Source organism: Hemiscyllium ocellatum, chromosome 35 (genome assembly GCF_020745735.1).
Source record: "Hemiscyllium ocellatum isolate sHemOce1 chromosome 35, sHemOce1.pat.X.cur, whole genome shotgun sequence".
Lineage (NCBI taxonomy): Eukaryota > Metazoa > Chordata > Chondrichthyes > Orectolobiformes > Hemiscylliidae > Hemiscyllium > Hemiscyllium ocellatum.
This window is the reverse complement of record NC_083435.1, coordinates 37,053,953-37,071,541: the sequence shown is the minus strand read 5'-3', so window position 1 is coordinate 37,071,541 and position 17,589 is coordinate 37,053,953. Positions and strand designations below refer to the sequence as shown.

Sequence of the window (17,589 nt, the reverse complement as noted above, 5' to 3'; positions counted from 1 at the left end):
TGAATGTTTACATATGTATGCTATGACCGATTGTACAGATCATCAAAATATTTATGAATAAAGTATATTTTTGAAATAAAAAAAAGACCTGAGAGGCTTCCCCATTGGGGCAGGAGTCCTTAAATACAAAGACCACACCCTGATTCCTGCTGGGGAGGAAAAGCAATTCTGACAGTTTCTGTTTCCCTGCGGGTAACACAACCTGTCTGAGTCTGATCTCCCTGGTAACTGATGACAGAAATCTGTTCATCCCTTTAGTGGGTATTTTACTGAGACTGGGACCAATCATTGACTCTCTGCTTCTGCAGCTTGAAGTTCAGGAAATGACCTGCAGCTCAGCAAGTGGAGTCAAAGTAAGTGTTTTGTTCTTCCAGACTCTCAATAGCAGTTTTCCCCTCTGTGTTTTATTCCCAATCACTGATTGGAATAGGGAGAGTGGATTCCCAGAATGTTGCTGATCCTTCTCTCCATCTCCCTGTGCTTTTCCCGGGTCTCTCCCGGTAAGTACAGAATTCAGCTTTCCATTCTCTCTCTCTCTCTCTCTCTGTGTCTGGGGTGAATGTGAGTCTCTTGGGGAGAGTTTGAAATGGGGGATGTTTGATCAGCCGCCTGTTATACAGCCAGCCTGATCTTTTACACATTGAAGGCAGCACAGTCTGGGAGACTCTGATGGGATTTGTGTCCAGGTCTCCTGACAGCAGGATGTAGAAACCCCGAGATCAGAGAAGCTCCGAGCAAATGGGAAATGGTTCCAATGGAGAATTTTAATTTTCACATCGATTGGGAGAAGCCAAACAGCTTCATCATTCCTGGTCTAAAGTCTTGTAAACACTGTGGGGAGGAGAAGGAGACTCCATGTTTAACCCAGCCCAGGCCCAGCTGTGATGCCCTCATGGTTGAATAGGCCGGGTTATCTCAGACACCAACATCCTACAGGCCGTGTATAAAGGGCTGATTAAAAAGCTCAGTGAAGGACAGTGGGGATCCTGCTCGGGATTGTCCATCCCCCTGTTTGACAGAGAGACTGTTCACACAGTGACTGTCCCCCATGGTCTCACACTTCATCCTCCCAAATATTCCTGTTTCTCTTCATTTCAATCCGGATTCATTCACACCGCATCTTTTCTGGTTTTGGCGATAAACCACAGAACTGCCCTTGGGTTGTTCTGAATTCCTCACTCCGGATGCTCCCTGGTCAGGAAGGTTGCCTCAATATCTTTCTTCAATGCATTCTAGGTTACTTGTCCAGGACAATGATATACCGGTTGTGTCATAGGTCACTGTTGCAGGTTAGTGAAAGACCCAAGGTTTGTGATCGACTATGTCTGTGCAAGTTGCTATTAAAATTTAGAGATGGATGCAATTGGGGTGGGTGTTGCTGGCTGGGCTCGCAATTATTACTCATCCTGAGTTGGAGTTATATATCCATCCAGTAAAGAAGCGACTCCTCAACCTATCGAGTCTGTACTGCCAGCAATACACTAAATCTACATTCGTCCCACTTCCAAGTGAACGGCCCGGAACCATGAATGTGCTCATCAAGGGTTCACCCAAATAATTTTGATCTGTTGTGACTGTTCCCACCTCAACTCCCCTCCCCAGGCAGTGCATTCCAGCCCAACTCCCTCTCAGTGAAAAAGACTTTTCCTCAAATCCCTTCGAAACTTCCTGCCTCTCTCGTTAAAATTTTGCCCCCTTTCTATTGATCATTCCAAAGGGAACACATGCCCTTGCGAGGGTGCTGGCGAGCTGTGGGGTTTGGATACACACCCAGTGCTGTTAAACAGGGAGTTCCAGGATTATGAACCAGCAAATGTTATGGAATGGTGATATATTTCCAAATGATGGTGTGTGGCCTGGAGGGGAATTTCCAGGGGTTAGTGTACGTTTGCATCTCTTGCTGTTGTCCTCCTTGAAGGTAGATGGTAGATGTCACACGTTTGGAAGGTGCTGTCAGAGAAGTTGTGTTAAGTTTCTGCAGTGAATCTTGGAGATGGTACACACTGCTGTGCATTGGTTTAAATAAAGAATGAATGATGACATTGCTAGTTTTTGGGGAATGAAGAGGTGAATTACTTACTGCAGAATTCCTAAAATCTGACCTGCTCTTGCTTACAGTACACATGGTTAATCCACTTCAGTTTCTGAACAATTCAGTGATGGTAACACCATTGAATATTAAAGGGATGCATTGCATTCTCACCTATTTCAGTTGGTCAGTACATGAGACCTGTGTTTGGTTCCAATACAACTTGCTACTTACCAGCCAAAGCCTGAATATTATCCAGGTGTTGCTCCATTTGGAAATGGACTGTTTCAATATTTGAGGAGTCGGAACAATGCTGAATGTTGTGCCGTCATCGGCAAACATTCTTATTTCTGACATTATAATGGAGGGAAAGTGCCTGAGAAGCTGCTGGCAAGATGTCCTGGAGCTGCTACACCTGACCTCCAACAATTGCAACCATTTTCCCATGCGCCAAGTATGAATCCAACCAACAGAAAACTGGTTCTCATTGATTCCAGTTTTGCTGGGCTCCTTGATGCCACACTCGGTCAAATGTGATACTGATATCAAGGGTTGTCTCTCACCTCATCGCTAGAATCAGCTGTTTTGTCCATGTTTGAACCAAGGCTGTAATGTGGTCCTGGGGGAAGCTAAACCTGACGTCACTGTGCAGGTTATTGCTGTTTGATGTCACTGTTGGTGACACTATCCATCAATTTATTGATGATCGAGAACAGGCTGATGGGGTGGTTAATTCACTGGGTTGGATTTGTCCTGCCTTTTTGTGTACAGGTCATACCTGAGCAATTTTTCACATTGTCACGTTGAGCTGTACTGGAACATCTTGGTTAGGTGTGTAGGAATTTCTGGGGCATAAGTCTTCAATACTGTGGAAATGTTTATTAACCCCTTCTTTAACTGATATTTGCAGACACCGACTCACTGACTGTGATCTACACGGCAGTCTCTGGCATTAAGGATTTTCCGGAGGTAACTAACATTGCGATAGTCAAAGGGGTTCAACTCAATTATCATGACACTAATATTGGTCGGATGGTCCCCAGGCAGCAGTTCATGGTGGATTATTTTGATGCAGAATACTGGCAATATCTCACAGCTATCGCAAATACACTATCGGGAATGGCAAAGGAGAATCTGAATACAATGATGAAAAGTACAAATCGGACATCTGGTAAGTTCAGGACATGGAATTTCATAGAATTCCTACAATGTGGAAGCAGGCCACTTGAGTCCATATTGACCCTCCCAAAGAACATCCCATCCACTCCATTCCTGTAACTCCGCATTTTTCATGGCTAACCCACTGAGCCTGCACGTCCTGAGACATTATGGGTAATTTAGCATGGTCAATCCACTAACCTGCATACCTTTGGACTGTGGGAAGAAACTGGAGCACCCAGAGAATGCAGACACAGGGAGAACGTGTAAACTCCATATGGACAGTCACCTGAGGCTAGGATTGAACCTGGGTCCCTGATGCTGTGAATCAACAGTGCTAACCACTGAGCTGCTGGGCTTCCATTTCTCCAATTCGGATTATTTTCTCACTGTCTGTCTGATCTCTCTCTCTGTGTAAGAAATAGGAACAGGAGTAGGCCATTCGAATTGTCCAACCTGCTCCCTCATTCAATGGGATCATGGCTGATCCGACATTCCTCACATTCACTTTCCTTTCTCCGCAAACTCACGATTCCCCGATCGATCCAAAATTTCTCCGTCTCAGCCTTAAAATATGATTGGACTGGGGTGGACAAAGTTACGTGGCACCAGGCTACAGTTCAGCAGGTTTATCTAGAATCACAATTTGAATTTTTGCCTGATGAGGGAGCAACGCTTCGAAAGCTTGTGATTTCAAATAAACCTGCTGGACCATAACCTGGTGTCATGTGACCTCTGACCTTAGCCTTAAACATGCAAAGGATGTGTTCCCCACAGCTCTCTCTGGCAAGGACTATCAATCCTCCTCATCTCCTCCTCATCTCAGTTTTAAATGGGCGCCCCTTTATTCTGAGTCTGTGCCCTCTGAGCCTAGACTCTCCCATGAGGAAAAACATTCTCTCAGCATTTACCCTGTCCAGCCCCTTCAGAATCTGATATGTTTCAATGGGATCACCTCTCATCCTTCGAAACTCCAGTAAATAGACTCCCATACGAAGAACAAAAAACAAAGAAAATTTACAGCCCAGGAACAGGCCCTTCGGCATTCTAAGCCTGAGCTGATCCAAATGTACTGTCTAAACCTGTCGGTCAATTCCTAAGCATCTGTATCCCTCTGCTCCCCACTTCCTCATGCATTTGTCCAGTCGCATCTTAAATGAATCTACCGTGCCTGCCTCTACCACCTCTGCTGGCAACACGTTCCAAACACCCACCACTCTCTGTGTGATGTACTTGCCACATGTATCCCCCTTAAACTTTCCACCTCTCACCCTGAGAGTGTGACCTCTTGTTATTGAATCCTTCTCCCTGGGAAAAAGCTTGTCTCTTTCATAATTTTATAAACCTCAATCAGGTTCCCCCCATAAGCTCCTTTTTTCTAGTGAAAATAAACCTAACTTACTCAGCCTCTCTTCATAGCTAGCACCTTCCATACCAGGTAACATCCTCTTCAACCTTCTCTGCACCCTCTCCAAAGTGTCCACTTCCTTTTGGTAATGTGGTGACCAGAACTGTACACAGTATTCTAAATGCAGCTGAACCAATGTCGTGTACAATGTTAACATGACCTGCCAGCTCTTATACTCAATACGCTGTCCGATGAAGGCAAGCATACTGTATGCCTCCTTGACCACTATCCACCTGTGCAGCAACCTTCAGGGTACAATGGACCTGCACTCCCAGATATCTCTCTGCCCATCAACTTTTCCCAAGGCTTTTCCTTTCATTGTATAATTCACTCTAGAATTAATCTTACCTAAATGTATCACCTCACATTGTCTGGATTGAAAGCCATCTGCCACTTTTCCGCCCAACTCTCCAGTCTATCTATATCCTCCTGTATTCTCTGACAGTCTCTTATGCTTTCTGCTACTCCACCAATCTTTGTGTCATCTACAAATTTGCTGATCATACCAGCAGTGCTCTCTCCCAGATCGTTTATGTATATCACAAACAACAGTGACCCCAGCACTGACCCCTGTGGAACACCACTGGTCACCTTTCTCCATTTCGAGAAACTCCCTTCAACTACTACTCTCTGTCTGCTGTTGCTCAACCAGTTTCTTTATCCACCTAGCTAGAACACCCTGTACACCATGTGACTTCACTTTCTCCATCAGTCTACCATGCGGAACCTTATCAAATGCCTTTCTAAAGTCCATGTATATGATATCAACAGCCCTTATTTCATCTATCAACTTGGTCAGTATTGTTTAGCCTTTGCTCATATGACAATCCCTCCACACCAGGGATCCTCCTAGTGAATCTTCTCTGAACTGCCTGAAATGAAATATTACTTTTCCTTAAATAAGAGAATAAAACTGCTCTCAGTACTGCAGATGTGGTCTCACCAGCATCTTGTACCATTATATTAAGACTTCCCTACACTTATACTCTAACCCCTTGATACAAGGGACAACAGTTCATGCCCCTTCTGGTTACCTGCTGCCCTTGTGTGCTAGCTTTCTGTGTTTCCTGTATAAATCCATTTTTATTACAGGTTTTCACCATTTTCAATGAGACTCTGTTCTCCCTCTGTCTCCTTTCGAGCTTCCTACTCCATTCCCCAGGATCACCATTCAGGGTCACTCACTGAAGAGTAATGTTGAATATGGTGCAGATGGTACCCCTCTAGATTCTGCATCAGAAGGTTGTAGGTACAAAGCCTACCCCAGGATATTAATACAACAATTAAACTGAACATGCCAGTTCAGGCTTTACAGAATGCTGTGCTGTTGAAGTTGCTGTCTGTCAGATGAGATGCTGAACAGAGTCCCCGTTGGCTTTATGTAGATGAACATTTGAAGAAGAGCAGGGAAGTTATCTTTGGCCGGTACCAAACTATAATGACCATCATTTGCAGCTTGTAGGAGCCTTCCTGTGTGCAAAATATCTCCAACATTTCCTCCTTTTAAAAACAATTATGAAAATCAATGAACTGTATTACACTTTAGTATGCCCTGAGATCTGGAAACTTACTTTTTAAAAACTAGTCTAATTTTATTCTTTTTCTTTCCAATGAGTGACAGGCAGTGCCCTGGCCTGAGTTATACTGTCTCCTGTAACATTTCAGCATTCCATATGGAGTACAATTTGAACAGGAGATTTGCAGAGTGTTACTCTATTCCTTTTCCCTATTCTGACTGAGATATTTATAAAGTTGTGTCACACTAATGAAGATCAAGAGATGGTTCATGATCGAATGAATGATCCACTCAGTCCATCTCCCAACACTAATCTCTGGGTCACTCCAGTCAGTCCATTCCCCAGCACTGACCTTTGGTTCACTCCAGTCAGTCCATCCCCCAGCACTGACCCCTGGGTCACTCCACTCAGTCCATCCCCCAGCACTGACCCCTGATATCATTTAGTACTGGACAGTAATCCCTGATTCTACCCATTACTAGATTGTGTTTCCCCTCAGATCAGAGTGATTGTCATTTTATGCAAACAATTTAATACTATTTCCTGTTTGATCACCGATAGGAATTCACACATTTCAATGGATAGCAATTGCCGAGGTCACTGATGACGGCTCTATTAAGAGATCGATGCGAGTTGGATTTGATGGAAAGGATTACCTCAGCTTAGATCCAGATAGAATGAGATGGATCGCAACCAATCACAATGCAGTAAAGACTAAAGAGAAATGGAATGCTGATCAATCCTGGAACAAAGATTGGGAAACACGTCTGGAGCAAAGATTTGTTCAGCATTTAAAGAGATATCTGGAAGCTGGAAAGCAGTATTTTGGAAGGAAAGGTATGTATTTCAGTTCTGTTCCATGTTCTGATCTAACCTCACTGATCTATGAAACCGTTCTCCCATTCCATTCAGTGTCTGTCTATTGTTTGTGTTTTCCCCCTTTCCCATCACAGTTCAGCCTGAAGTGTACATCTCCAGGAGGGAGCCCAATGGTCAGGACAAGCCGCTCACTCTCTCCTGCCTGGTCACTGGGTTTTATCCTGCAGACATCGAGGTGACCTGGCTAAGGAACAGAGAGGTCATGTCTGAGACATATTCCTCAGGGGTACGACCGAACCACGATGGGACCCATCAGATCCAGAAAGAGATTGAGATCAATGCTGGGGATGAGGATCAATACTCCTGTCAAATTGAACACAGCAGCCTGGCAGAGGCCCAGCTCTATCAGTGGGGTAAGGGACTGCAGTGTGTGTGTGTGTGTGTGTGTGTGTGTGTGTGTGTCTGTGTCTATTCCACCATTCATTGAGGTTGCTCTGATCTGTCCCTCACTCCCTTTACCCATTCCTGCTCCATGTGTTTTGCTGCTCTTCCCCAACAAAACCCTCCTGATCTCAGGCTGGAAATATTCAATTGATCCTCAGCGCTCACAGCAATTTGGTTAGAAAACTCCAGATTTCCATCAGCGAATTTCTGAGGTAGTGCTTTTTGATTTCCCTCCTAAATGGTTTCACTCTCATTTGAAGATGGATCTCCCTTGTCCTGGATTCCTACACCAGATTATTCCTGTAGTGATTATACCAAGGTCAGCCAGCTGCACCGCGTCAATAGGAGGTCCCTGATTGGGCCGTTAACCTGATCCAATCAGGGAGTCCTGACTGACATTAAAAAAGGGTGAGTGTCAGAGGTATTGAGGGTCTGGCAGCTGACTCTGAATGGGGTGCTACTAATGCCAAGAACAGGTCATGTGTAAATAACGAGTGGCTTGGTGAGTGAATGCTAGCTTCTGTAGGGTTATTTCAGGGGCAATGAGGTAAAGCACGATCCTGAAGAAACTTGCTCACAACAGGCACCTTTCAGTCAGGGAAGCATTTGTTTGGGAAACTTGACTCATCAATCCTGCGATCAAGGACTGGGCCCAGTTTCTGAAAATAATGCGGCATATTGTCTGGGCAACATCATTGTGGCAGCTGAAAAGGAACAAGTAATTCTCCTGACAGCCTGTGGAGCCACAGCTTATTGTGTTATTGGGATCCTAGCTTTTCCTGAGGCACGAGATACTAAAACCTTTCAAGAATTAATGGAGATAATTCAGGAATATTATGAGCAAAAGCTTCCTCTAATTCTGAGACACAATTGTTTTTATTTGGTAATTCAAGAACCAGGGATATCCACATCAGGATTCCTGACTAGGTTAAGAAGACTGACAGAAGCATGTGAATTTGGCTTAACCTTTAATGAGATGCATAGAGAATTATATGTGGAATTACTGATGTAACTGTGATGTTATTAATGATGTCACTATGTTGCAATTAATGATGTAACTATGCAAAAACACCTACTGTCTGAATCCCAACTGGACTTCAAGCAAGCACTACAACTGGCTTTATCATTGGAAAATGCAGCAAGTGGAGCTCATGAATTACAGCGTATTCGAATGGAAGTGGATCCTTCGACAATCTGACTGAACTTGGGGAACACCGCCTGAGTGCAGGCAATTGCATAGCCTCACTCAGGACATATCGATCAGAGGGACTTGAGGTTGGCTCACAGCAAAACCCCAAACCAAGCCTCGGCAAATGGTTAGAATTTTCTACAAGATCCTGGCCATCAAGCCATTGTATTTCTGTTGGGACATGGAGTTGAGACAGCAAAAGAGCCCCACTGGGCTTAAACTGAGTGAGATAACTTATAGCCTGGTATCCTGGAGGGTAATTTGGAAAATCAGTCCATATCTGGTTTGGAACAGTCAAATTGCTTCCTGACATCAAAATCAGAACCAACCAATTTAAACGTCTGGTTAACTGGTCATTCTGTTCTGATGGAGGTCGATCCGAGTGCAGCTGTATCAGTGATCACAGAACCAACCTTTAACAAGATTCACTCTGAACTCCAACCCTTAACTTTGCACAAGATCTTGGCCAGACTGAGAACCTCAACTGAGGAAGCTTCAGAGAATAGGGGTACAACTTCAGTTCTGCTATTTCATGGAAGGCAGCAGGTTCAGTTACCAATGATTGTGTTAAAAGCTTCAAATCCGAGCTTATGGGGAGAAATCAGTTGTGAGAGATTCACCCCGAATGGCTCAATATGTTTCAATTAGAAAATGGCTGCTTGAGTGAAATTCAATTTAATTACCTGTAGATCATCCAGGAAGATCTAGGGGTTATCAGAGGAGCCAGGCCACCTTGCATGTTGACCAGGAATCAATCCCATGATGCTGTAAGGCCTGCCCAGGGCCATTGGCCTTATGGGCAAAAGTCAAGGCAGAAACCAGAAGGTCGGAAAGTGAAGGAATTATCAAACCAGTCCAGTTTGTGGAATAGGCAGCAGTGATTGGGATGGTACTGAAGCCCAGTGGGTCGGTTTGCCTTTGTGGGGATTTTAAACAAAGTGTAAACTGCGTTTGACAGCAGAATAGATCGCCAGACCCTCAGGATTTGTGCCCAACGTTGGTGCAGGATGGGAGTTCTCCTTCACACAGCTGGACATGAGCCACACTTACTTGTAATTGTGATTAGACCAGGTTCCCAGACGTATGCTACAATTAATATCCATCAGGGATTGTACCAAGATACAAGACTGCCATTTGAGGTATTGTCAGCCTGTTCGATCTTTCAGTGGACAATAGAGAACATCTTGCATGGTCTACCCCAGGTCGCCATTTACTTAGATGGTAAATTAGCCAATAACAGGGAAAACTAATAAGGAGCAGTCAGAGAACTGGATATAGTCCGAAGGTGGTTTTCCAAGGCAGGCATTTGCCTAAGAAGGGAAATTGTGTATCCCAAATGATCTACTTGGGATACAGATTCGACAACTCTGGGTTACACCTGTTGGAAGATAAAGTGAGGGAGATCAAAGGTGCTCTGGTTCCTACATCTGTCCAGGAAATTACGTCTTTTCTTGGGCTGGTAAATTATTTTGGAAGGTTTGTACATAACCTGGCCTTCGTCCTGGCACCATTACATCAACTCGTGACAGAAAGGATCAGCCTGGGAAATGGTTGCAAACATAAGACCGAGCTTTCAATGAAGGAACGATACAACTGTCATCCTCTAAGAATTGGCACTCTGTGATCCCAAGAAAGACCTAGTACTGACATGCGATGTTTTCCCGCACAGCATTGGAGTCGTATTAGCTCATGATGGCTCAGTGGAGAGGAACATCCAACAGCATATACATCTAGGGCTTTGGCCAATGCAGCACGTAAATACACCCAGATACAGAAGGAAGGATTGATGGTCATATCTGGGGTCAGGACATTCCACCAATACCTTTATGAATTAAAATTTGTGATAATCATGGACTACCTGGTGTGTTTAAAGAGGACAAGGCAGGGCCACCCTGTAATTTTGGGCCACCTTCAATGGTGGGTTCTAATACTAAGTGCTTACAATTGCAAGCCAGAACACTGCCTGGGAGGCTGAGTAGTGAATGTGGATGTATTGAGCCACCTGCCATGAGCAAATACACCACTGGTAGCGCCCCCCAGTGGAATGGTCTGTAATGGTATTAAACTTTCTGGACAAGCTCCTAATCAGAGCTGACTATCAGGCTTTGGACACAGAAAGATCCAATCCCTTCAAACCGGAAATAACTTGTATTTATGAGGGAAACCAAAAGGCACTTGAAATCCTTTGAATTGAAAAATGTTTGGGCCCAGAGATACCAGCTCACGGCAGAGGATGGAATATTGTTAGAACTTGTCAGAGAAAGTGTGATTATCCTGAGTAAAGGCTGCCACCAAACTCTAGTTGAACTCCACCAGGGATCTCGACAATGAAATGTGTGGGGAGACATCGCATGTCAACACGAGATCTTTCTTGGGATCACAGAGTGCCAATCCTGAGACAATGACAGTTGTTTCATTACTTCATTGAAATCTCGGGCTTATATTTGCAAGCAAGTTAAAGTGTTCAGCCATCTCTGACACACACACACACACACACACACACACGCACACACGCACACACGCACACACACACCCCACCCTGTGGGTGAACACTTTAACTCCCCCTCTCACTCTACCAAGGACATGCACGTCCCTGGGCCTCCTCCACCGCCAAACCCTAACCACCCGATACCTGGAGGAAGAACGTCTCATCTTCCACCTTGGGACCCTTCAACCACACGGGATCTTTGTGGATTTCACCAGTTTCCTCATTTTCCCTCCCCACACCTAAATCCCAGAAGAAACCTTCCAACTCAGCACCGCCCTCTTGAACTGTCCCACCTGTCCATCTTCCTTCCCACCGATCCACTTCACCCTCCTCTTCGACCTATCATCTTTACCCCCACCATCTACCTATTGCATTCCCAGCTGCCTTCCCCTCACCCAACCCCACCCCACCCCCCTCCCATTTATCTTGGGCCACAAGCCTCATTCCTGATGAAGAGCTTACGGTCGAAACATCGGTTCTCCTGCACCTCAGATGCTGCCTGACTGGCTGTGCTTTTCCAGTGCCACACTCTTTGACCCTGACCAATGAAGGCAAGATGCCAAACGCCTTCTTTACCACCGTATCTACTTGGGTGATCACTTTCAGGGAGCTATAGACTTGAACCTCAAGATCCTTCTGTCTATCAATGCTGTTCCGAGTCCTGCCATTAACTGTATCCTTTTCCTTAACATGTGATCTCCCAAAGCACAGCACCTCACAATTACCTGGATTAAACTCCATCGACCATTTTTCCGCCCATATCTGCAACTGAGTTATATAAATGATGAAAAGCAATGGAGCCAGCACCGATCCTTGTGGCACACCACTGGTCACAGGCTTCGGTCCAAAAAGCAACCCTCTTAGACCAACCTTTGTTTCCCACCTTGAAGCCAAGTTTTATATTCAGTTAGCTAGCTTCTTCTGGGTCCCATGTGATCGAACCTTACTAACCAGTCTACATGCAGAACTTGGTCAAACACTTTGCTGAAGTCCATATGGACAACATCTACCCCTCTACCTTCACCAATCTTCTTTATTACCTCTTCAAAAAACTCAGTCAAGTTATAGAGACACAATTTCCCACGCACAAAGCCATGTTGACTATCTCTAATCAGTCCTTGCTTTCCAAATGTATATGAGTCCTATTCCTCAGAATCTCCTCCAACTATGTACCCACCACTGACGTATGGCTCATTGGTCTATAGTTCCCTAGCTTTTCATTACAGCCTTTCTTAAATAGTGGCACCACATTAGCCACCCTCCAGTCTTCTGGCACCTCTCCCTTGGTTATTGATGATCCAAACATCTGAGCTAGGTACGCAGCAACCTCTTCCCTAGCTTCCCACAGAATTCTGGGTACCACCTGATCAGGTCCTGGGGATTTATCTACCATTGTGCATTTTAATCCTCAGTACCTCCTCTTCTGTAATGTGCACTGTTTTCAAGCCATCACTATTTATTTTCCCAAGTTCCCGAGCTTCCATGTCCTTCTCCACGATACGTACTGACACAAAATATGTGATTAGTATCTGACTGATCTCTATGGTTCCACACATAGACAGCCACATTGATCTTTAAGGTGCCCTATTCTCTATTTACTCTTTTGCTGAAATGTACGTTTAGAGTCTCTTTGGATTCTCCTTAACTGCATTTGCTAAAGCTGTCTCATGTTCTCTTTTTGTCCTCCTGATTTCCCTCTTAAGGATACTCCAGCTGCCCTTATACACTTCTTGGGATTTACTCAATCCCTGCTGTCTATACCTGATAAATGCCTCTTTCTTTTTCTTGACCAGAACTTCAATTTCTCAAGTCTTACAGCATTTCCTACATCGATCAGCCTTGTCCTTCTATTATCATGCAGTGGTCAAACCCCTCTGTTACGTAAAAAGAATAACTCTGATAGTGAACATTAAACCAAAAAAAATTCACATATCCAAACCCCCTTGCCCCACTTCTCTTAACTTCTTATGATCTGACCCCAACTCTACAAATAAAAGCTATTCCAATAACACACTTATTAAACATTACATTAACCTAATCTCAAGACCACATACTCTCTATCTTCTTCGGTGTCTTCAATCTTCCCCCTGCAGATCTCCCTGGGGGTTGTTTTCTTTCTTTGTTACTGCGAGGATGTTTCACATGCAAAGGTACCTTTGATAGAGAATGTTTCTAATTTCTTTGAGAGCAAGATGTCAGATGGGTAGTTGCTCAGTGGATCAATGGCAGTTGCTTTCTGACCAATTTTCAAAACTCCCATGTTTTATAGCCTCCATGACACAGTAAATTCTTATAATTTGATTGGTTTCCTGGTGACAAAACAATAAACTCAAACTCAATTGGGTTTTTAGTATCCTCGGCACAATTTAAACCAATCAGTTAAATTCGCGTTGGTGTCAAAACAGCAGCAAAACTCAGGGTAGACAGGCAGGAGGCTGGAAGAACACAGCAGGCCAGGCAGCATCAGGAGGTGGAGAAGCTAACACTTCAGGTGTAACCCTTCTTCGGGTCTGGGGCTGGGTGTAAGGGGAACTGCAGGTATCTATTTCACAGCCAGTTGCTGCATGTATCTATTTTGGAACAGCTCGTCTCCCAGTCTTTCCATTCAGGCAGCTGAGCCTGCGCTTGAAGTTTACTTCAAACTTCAGAAAACACTTTCTACTTTAAAGTGAACAGACAGGCTTTTGACTTTGTAATACTTCACACTAACAGGAATATACTGTCTCTGGACCCTCATTATCTTCTTCTAAAAGGCTTCCCACTTCCCATTCATCCCTTTACCTGCAAATAGCCTCCCTCCAATCATCTTTTGCAAGTTCCTGTCTGATACTGTCCAAATGAGCCTTACTCCAATTTAGAACTTTACCTTTTTGATCAGTTCTATCCTTTTCCATCACTACTTTAAAACTAATAGAGTTATGATCACTTGCACCACAATGCTCCCCCTGGACACCTCATTCACTTGCCCTACAATTGTTCCCAACAGAAGTTCAAGTATTACTCCTTCTCCAGTCGGTCCATCCACATATTGAAGAAGAACGTTTTCTTGGACATACTTAACAACTTCCTCCCAATCCAAGCCCTTAACACAGTGACAGCCCTAGTCTATGTTTGGAAATTAAAATCTACTGTTACCATCCGAATATTCTCACAGATATGAGATCTCCTTACACATTCGGTTTTCAATTTCCTGCTGCCTACTGGGGGCTATAATACAATCTCAACCAGGTGATCATCTGCTCCTTATTTCTCAGTTCCACCAATATAACTTCACTGGTCAATCTCCCAATGTATGCCTCCCTAAGTACAGCTGTAATGTTATCCTGAATGAAAATCTTGTCCTCCTCTCTTATCCCCCCTTTCTATCTTTCCTATAGCATCTATACCTTGGAACATTGAGATACCAATCCAGTCCGTCCCTTAGCTATACCTCTGTAATAGCAGTGATACCCTAGTCCCATGTTCCCAACCATGCCCTAAGTTCATCTGCCTTCCCTGACAGACCTCTTACATTGCAGTAAATGCAGTTTATCATTCTGACCTTGGTCACTGCCAAGCTCTTGCCTGTTTTGACGATTTGAGCTGTTCCCCTTAGAGCTGTACCAGCCTCAGCCCTTTCTCTTTACTCACTGTTACTTTGATTTGAGTCATCCCCTTACTAGTTTAAAGCCTCTGGAGTAGCACGATAAAGCCTCCCAGGTAGCACAAGGAACAGACCACAATTTACAAGACAGAAATTTTGTCATGTTTTTAAAATGTTTTGAGATTCTTCAGGTAAGGACAGCTTCATACCACCCAACATTGAATGGCCTGGCAGAAAAAGCAGTCCAAACTTTAGAGGCTGGCTTGAAAAACAGCCGACCCTCTTGATAGTTACCAAGGTATCATGGTTCTTATTTGATTATGGGATCACCCCACATGCAACAGCAGAGTTGGGACCAGCAGAGTTGCTGATGGGTAGAAGACTCTGCACCAGGTTGAATCTGATCTTCCCGGACCTGTGGGGGTGGGGTGTAATGGCCTCAGGAACACCAATGCTGGACACAAGTCTCCGCGAAATAAAAGAAACTGTTTAATACAGGGAATTAAGGATCAGACCAGACCCCTGCAAAATATTTTAAGAAGGAAGCCTGGGGCCTAACTTTATCTTATTTTAAAGGCAAATGTAAAGTGCTGTGTTCCAGATGCAATTCGATTGGTCACACTACTCAGCTTTAGGCAAAACACACTTTATCGAAATGGTAGAATTAAAATATAACTAAAGAAAGACGAATTTAGAATACCATAAATCTATCAGAAAAATTAAGAAATCAACAGACACAGTACCGATTACTAATTAATGGTTCAATGTAGTAACATCCCATAAACACACCCCTTGGCAAAGTTCAGAAAATAGATTTGTCTCACAGGTAACTGCAGCAAGCCAGAAGGAAAAGCTTCAAGAGAAAGCTCAGAGAGAGGAGCAGCAAGGAGACATTTACTGTAATTCCGAGCCTGTTGAGACTCCATAAGTAACTGATGCTGAATCGCAAAGCTAAAAAACTACAAACTAGAAATCTCGGTCCGAGAGCTGGATACTCCCATCCAGGCTGCTTCTATTGTTCCTGCATTAAAAAACCCAAGGCCTTGTAAGCCAGTTACTTCATTGGCTTTCCAACCAGACAGCTCGACATCTCAGCCTTACAACGTCTCTTTAAAAAGAAACAGGACAAAATAACCTCTTAAAGTCGCAGTATCATCACAGTAAGGGGAGGAGGTTTGGTGTAAGAATGATGGAAATGGCCCTGTATGGGAAAGAGGCATTCTCCATGTGAGATCGGGACCAGTGATGTGGAAAGGTCAGGCAGGTGCGATGGTCCTGAACCAGCACAAGGTCCGTTTGAAAGTTGGAAATTTGTAAACAATGCAGGAGCAAAACATACCCTGCCCCTCTGAGCAGTCAGAAAGGCTGCCAGAACCCAGGGGTTCACTATCTCTGTCAAGCATTGTTGTGAGATTAGAATCTGAGATGGACATGATGGAAGGAGCCAAATCGATGCCTTTGCCACTGGAAGAAGAAAATAAAATCCTGCCAAGGCACTCCTGGCACAAGAGGCGAACTCCTGTGCATTCGATGCTACCGTTATTACCTGCTGAACATGGAGGAAGCTGTCCCAGTGTTAAAATGCCCCAGGATGCTCTCCAAGGAAAATGGCTGGCCTATGTTCTCAGACTCAGAGTGGGAGGGAAGTTGTGATTGTAACGAGGCTAGCCAGCAGGACCTTAGGGAATATGAGTTCTCTGATTGATCCAGCCCCAATCAGGGAGCCCTGGCTGACAAATAAAAAGGGAAGTGTCAGAGATGATGACACTCTGCTACCTGACTCTGAAAGAGTCAGTCCTAAAGTCAAGGACTGTTCAGGTATAAATAAAGGGTGACTTGGTGATGGATACCATCCTCTGTGCAGTTATTACATCGATCCCATCAATGAGATCTGGAATGCAAAATTTATTGAACCAAGTCCATCAATTCCCAATGGGTGGGTTAAACTAAAACTGTCCCCAATCAACACAGACCGAGAGTGGATCCAGGAACAGAGATAATCCTGATATTATTCCAATGTGTTTCAGAAATCCCAGAAAACAGTGTGGTACGTTCCCATCTTATACTTTTGATTGGATTATTCGCTGCAATGGCTGCAATATTCGGAATAATCATCTGGAAAAGACCCTGGAGAGGTAAGATTCAGAGAGAGGGGAATGTGGAAGTGAGGGGACAGAGTGAGTGCGGGGGAATCTCCAGTACTGGGAGTACAGGGCACTGTGGGGAATGGAACTGATTGAATTCCAGCACAGATATACAACGTATAAACCCGTCTCGTTCCCTGTCAGATCATCCTTTGGCCTAGACCAGGTCTAATATTGATCAATAAACCCATCACACACACTTACATCCTCACTGACTGAATATCAATGGGGTGGGAGAGATCTCCAGAATCTCCATAAAATGTAAGGATGGAGGGGAGCGTGGGAATGAGGATTTCTGACACAATCTCCATCCCCTCACAGTTGTTGTGTTCTCACTCTCTGAGAATGAATTATTCCTCATTCTAATGGACATTTATTTTGTTTCTGCAGGTTCCCCAAGTGGGACCTACACAACAGCTCCCAGTAAGTGACTGAGGGGACAGACTGTTGGGAATGATGGGAGAGAGATTGGAAGGTGTAGAGTTACATTCTCCTGGATGGGACACTCATCAGTTTCCTCACGGTTCAGTTCTTCATGACTCTCTTATCCTTCATGACTCTCTCATCCTTCTCTTCCTCAACTCCAACCCCCACAACCTCTCCATCCAATCCTCACTCCCTATTTTCCCATTCCGTACTCCCTCTCCCTCACTCCTTCACCCTTAATTCCTTCTGCACTGTGCTGTGTGAATGTGGTTAGTCAGTGCTGAGGGTGATTGAATCCTGGGTCCAGTGAGTGAGAGAGAATATTTCAGAGTGTGTAACTTTATATTTCATTTCATTTCAAACTTTCTGTTTTATTTTCTCAGC

General features: G+C 44.3%; 1 protein-coding gene across 1 annotated transcript in view; it reads left to right on the top strand.

The window, feature by feature from the left end:
• Nucleotides 1–309: 309 nt before the first annotated feature.
• The window catches only part of LOC132832634 (uncharacterized), a 59,831-nt gene continuing 42,551 nt past the window's right edge, over nt 310–17,589 (top strand). Inside the window, exons 1-6 of the mRNA XM_060850715.1 lie at nt 310–500; nt 2,940–3,200; nt 6,674–6,949; nt 7,066–7,344; nt 16,663–16,770; nt 17,170–17,202. Coding sequence (XP_060706698.1) covers nt 449–500; nt 2,940–3,200; nt 6,674–6,949; nt 7,066–7,344; nt 16,663–16,770; nt 17,170–17,202 — 1,009 coding nt within the window. The 5' untranslated portion in view covers nt 310–448. The remainder of the gene's footprint in view (nt 501–2,939; nt 3,201–6,673; nt 6,950–7,065; nt 7,345–16,662; nt 16,771–17,169; nt 17,203–17,589) is intronic.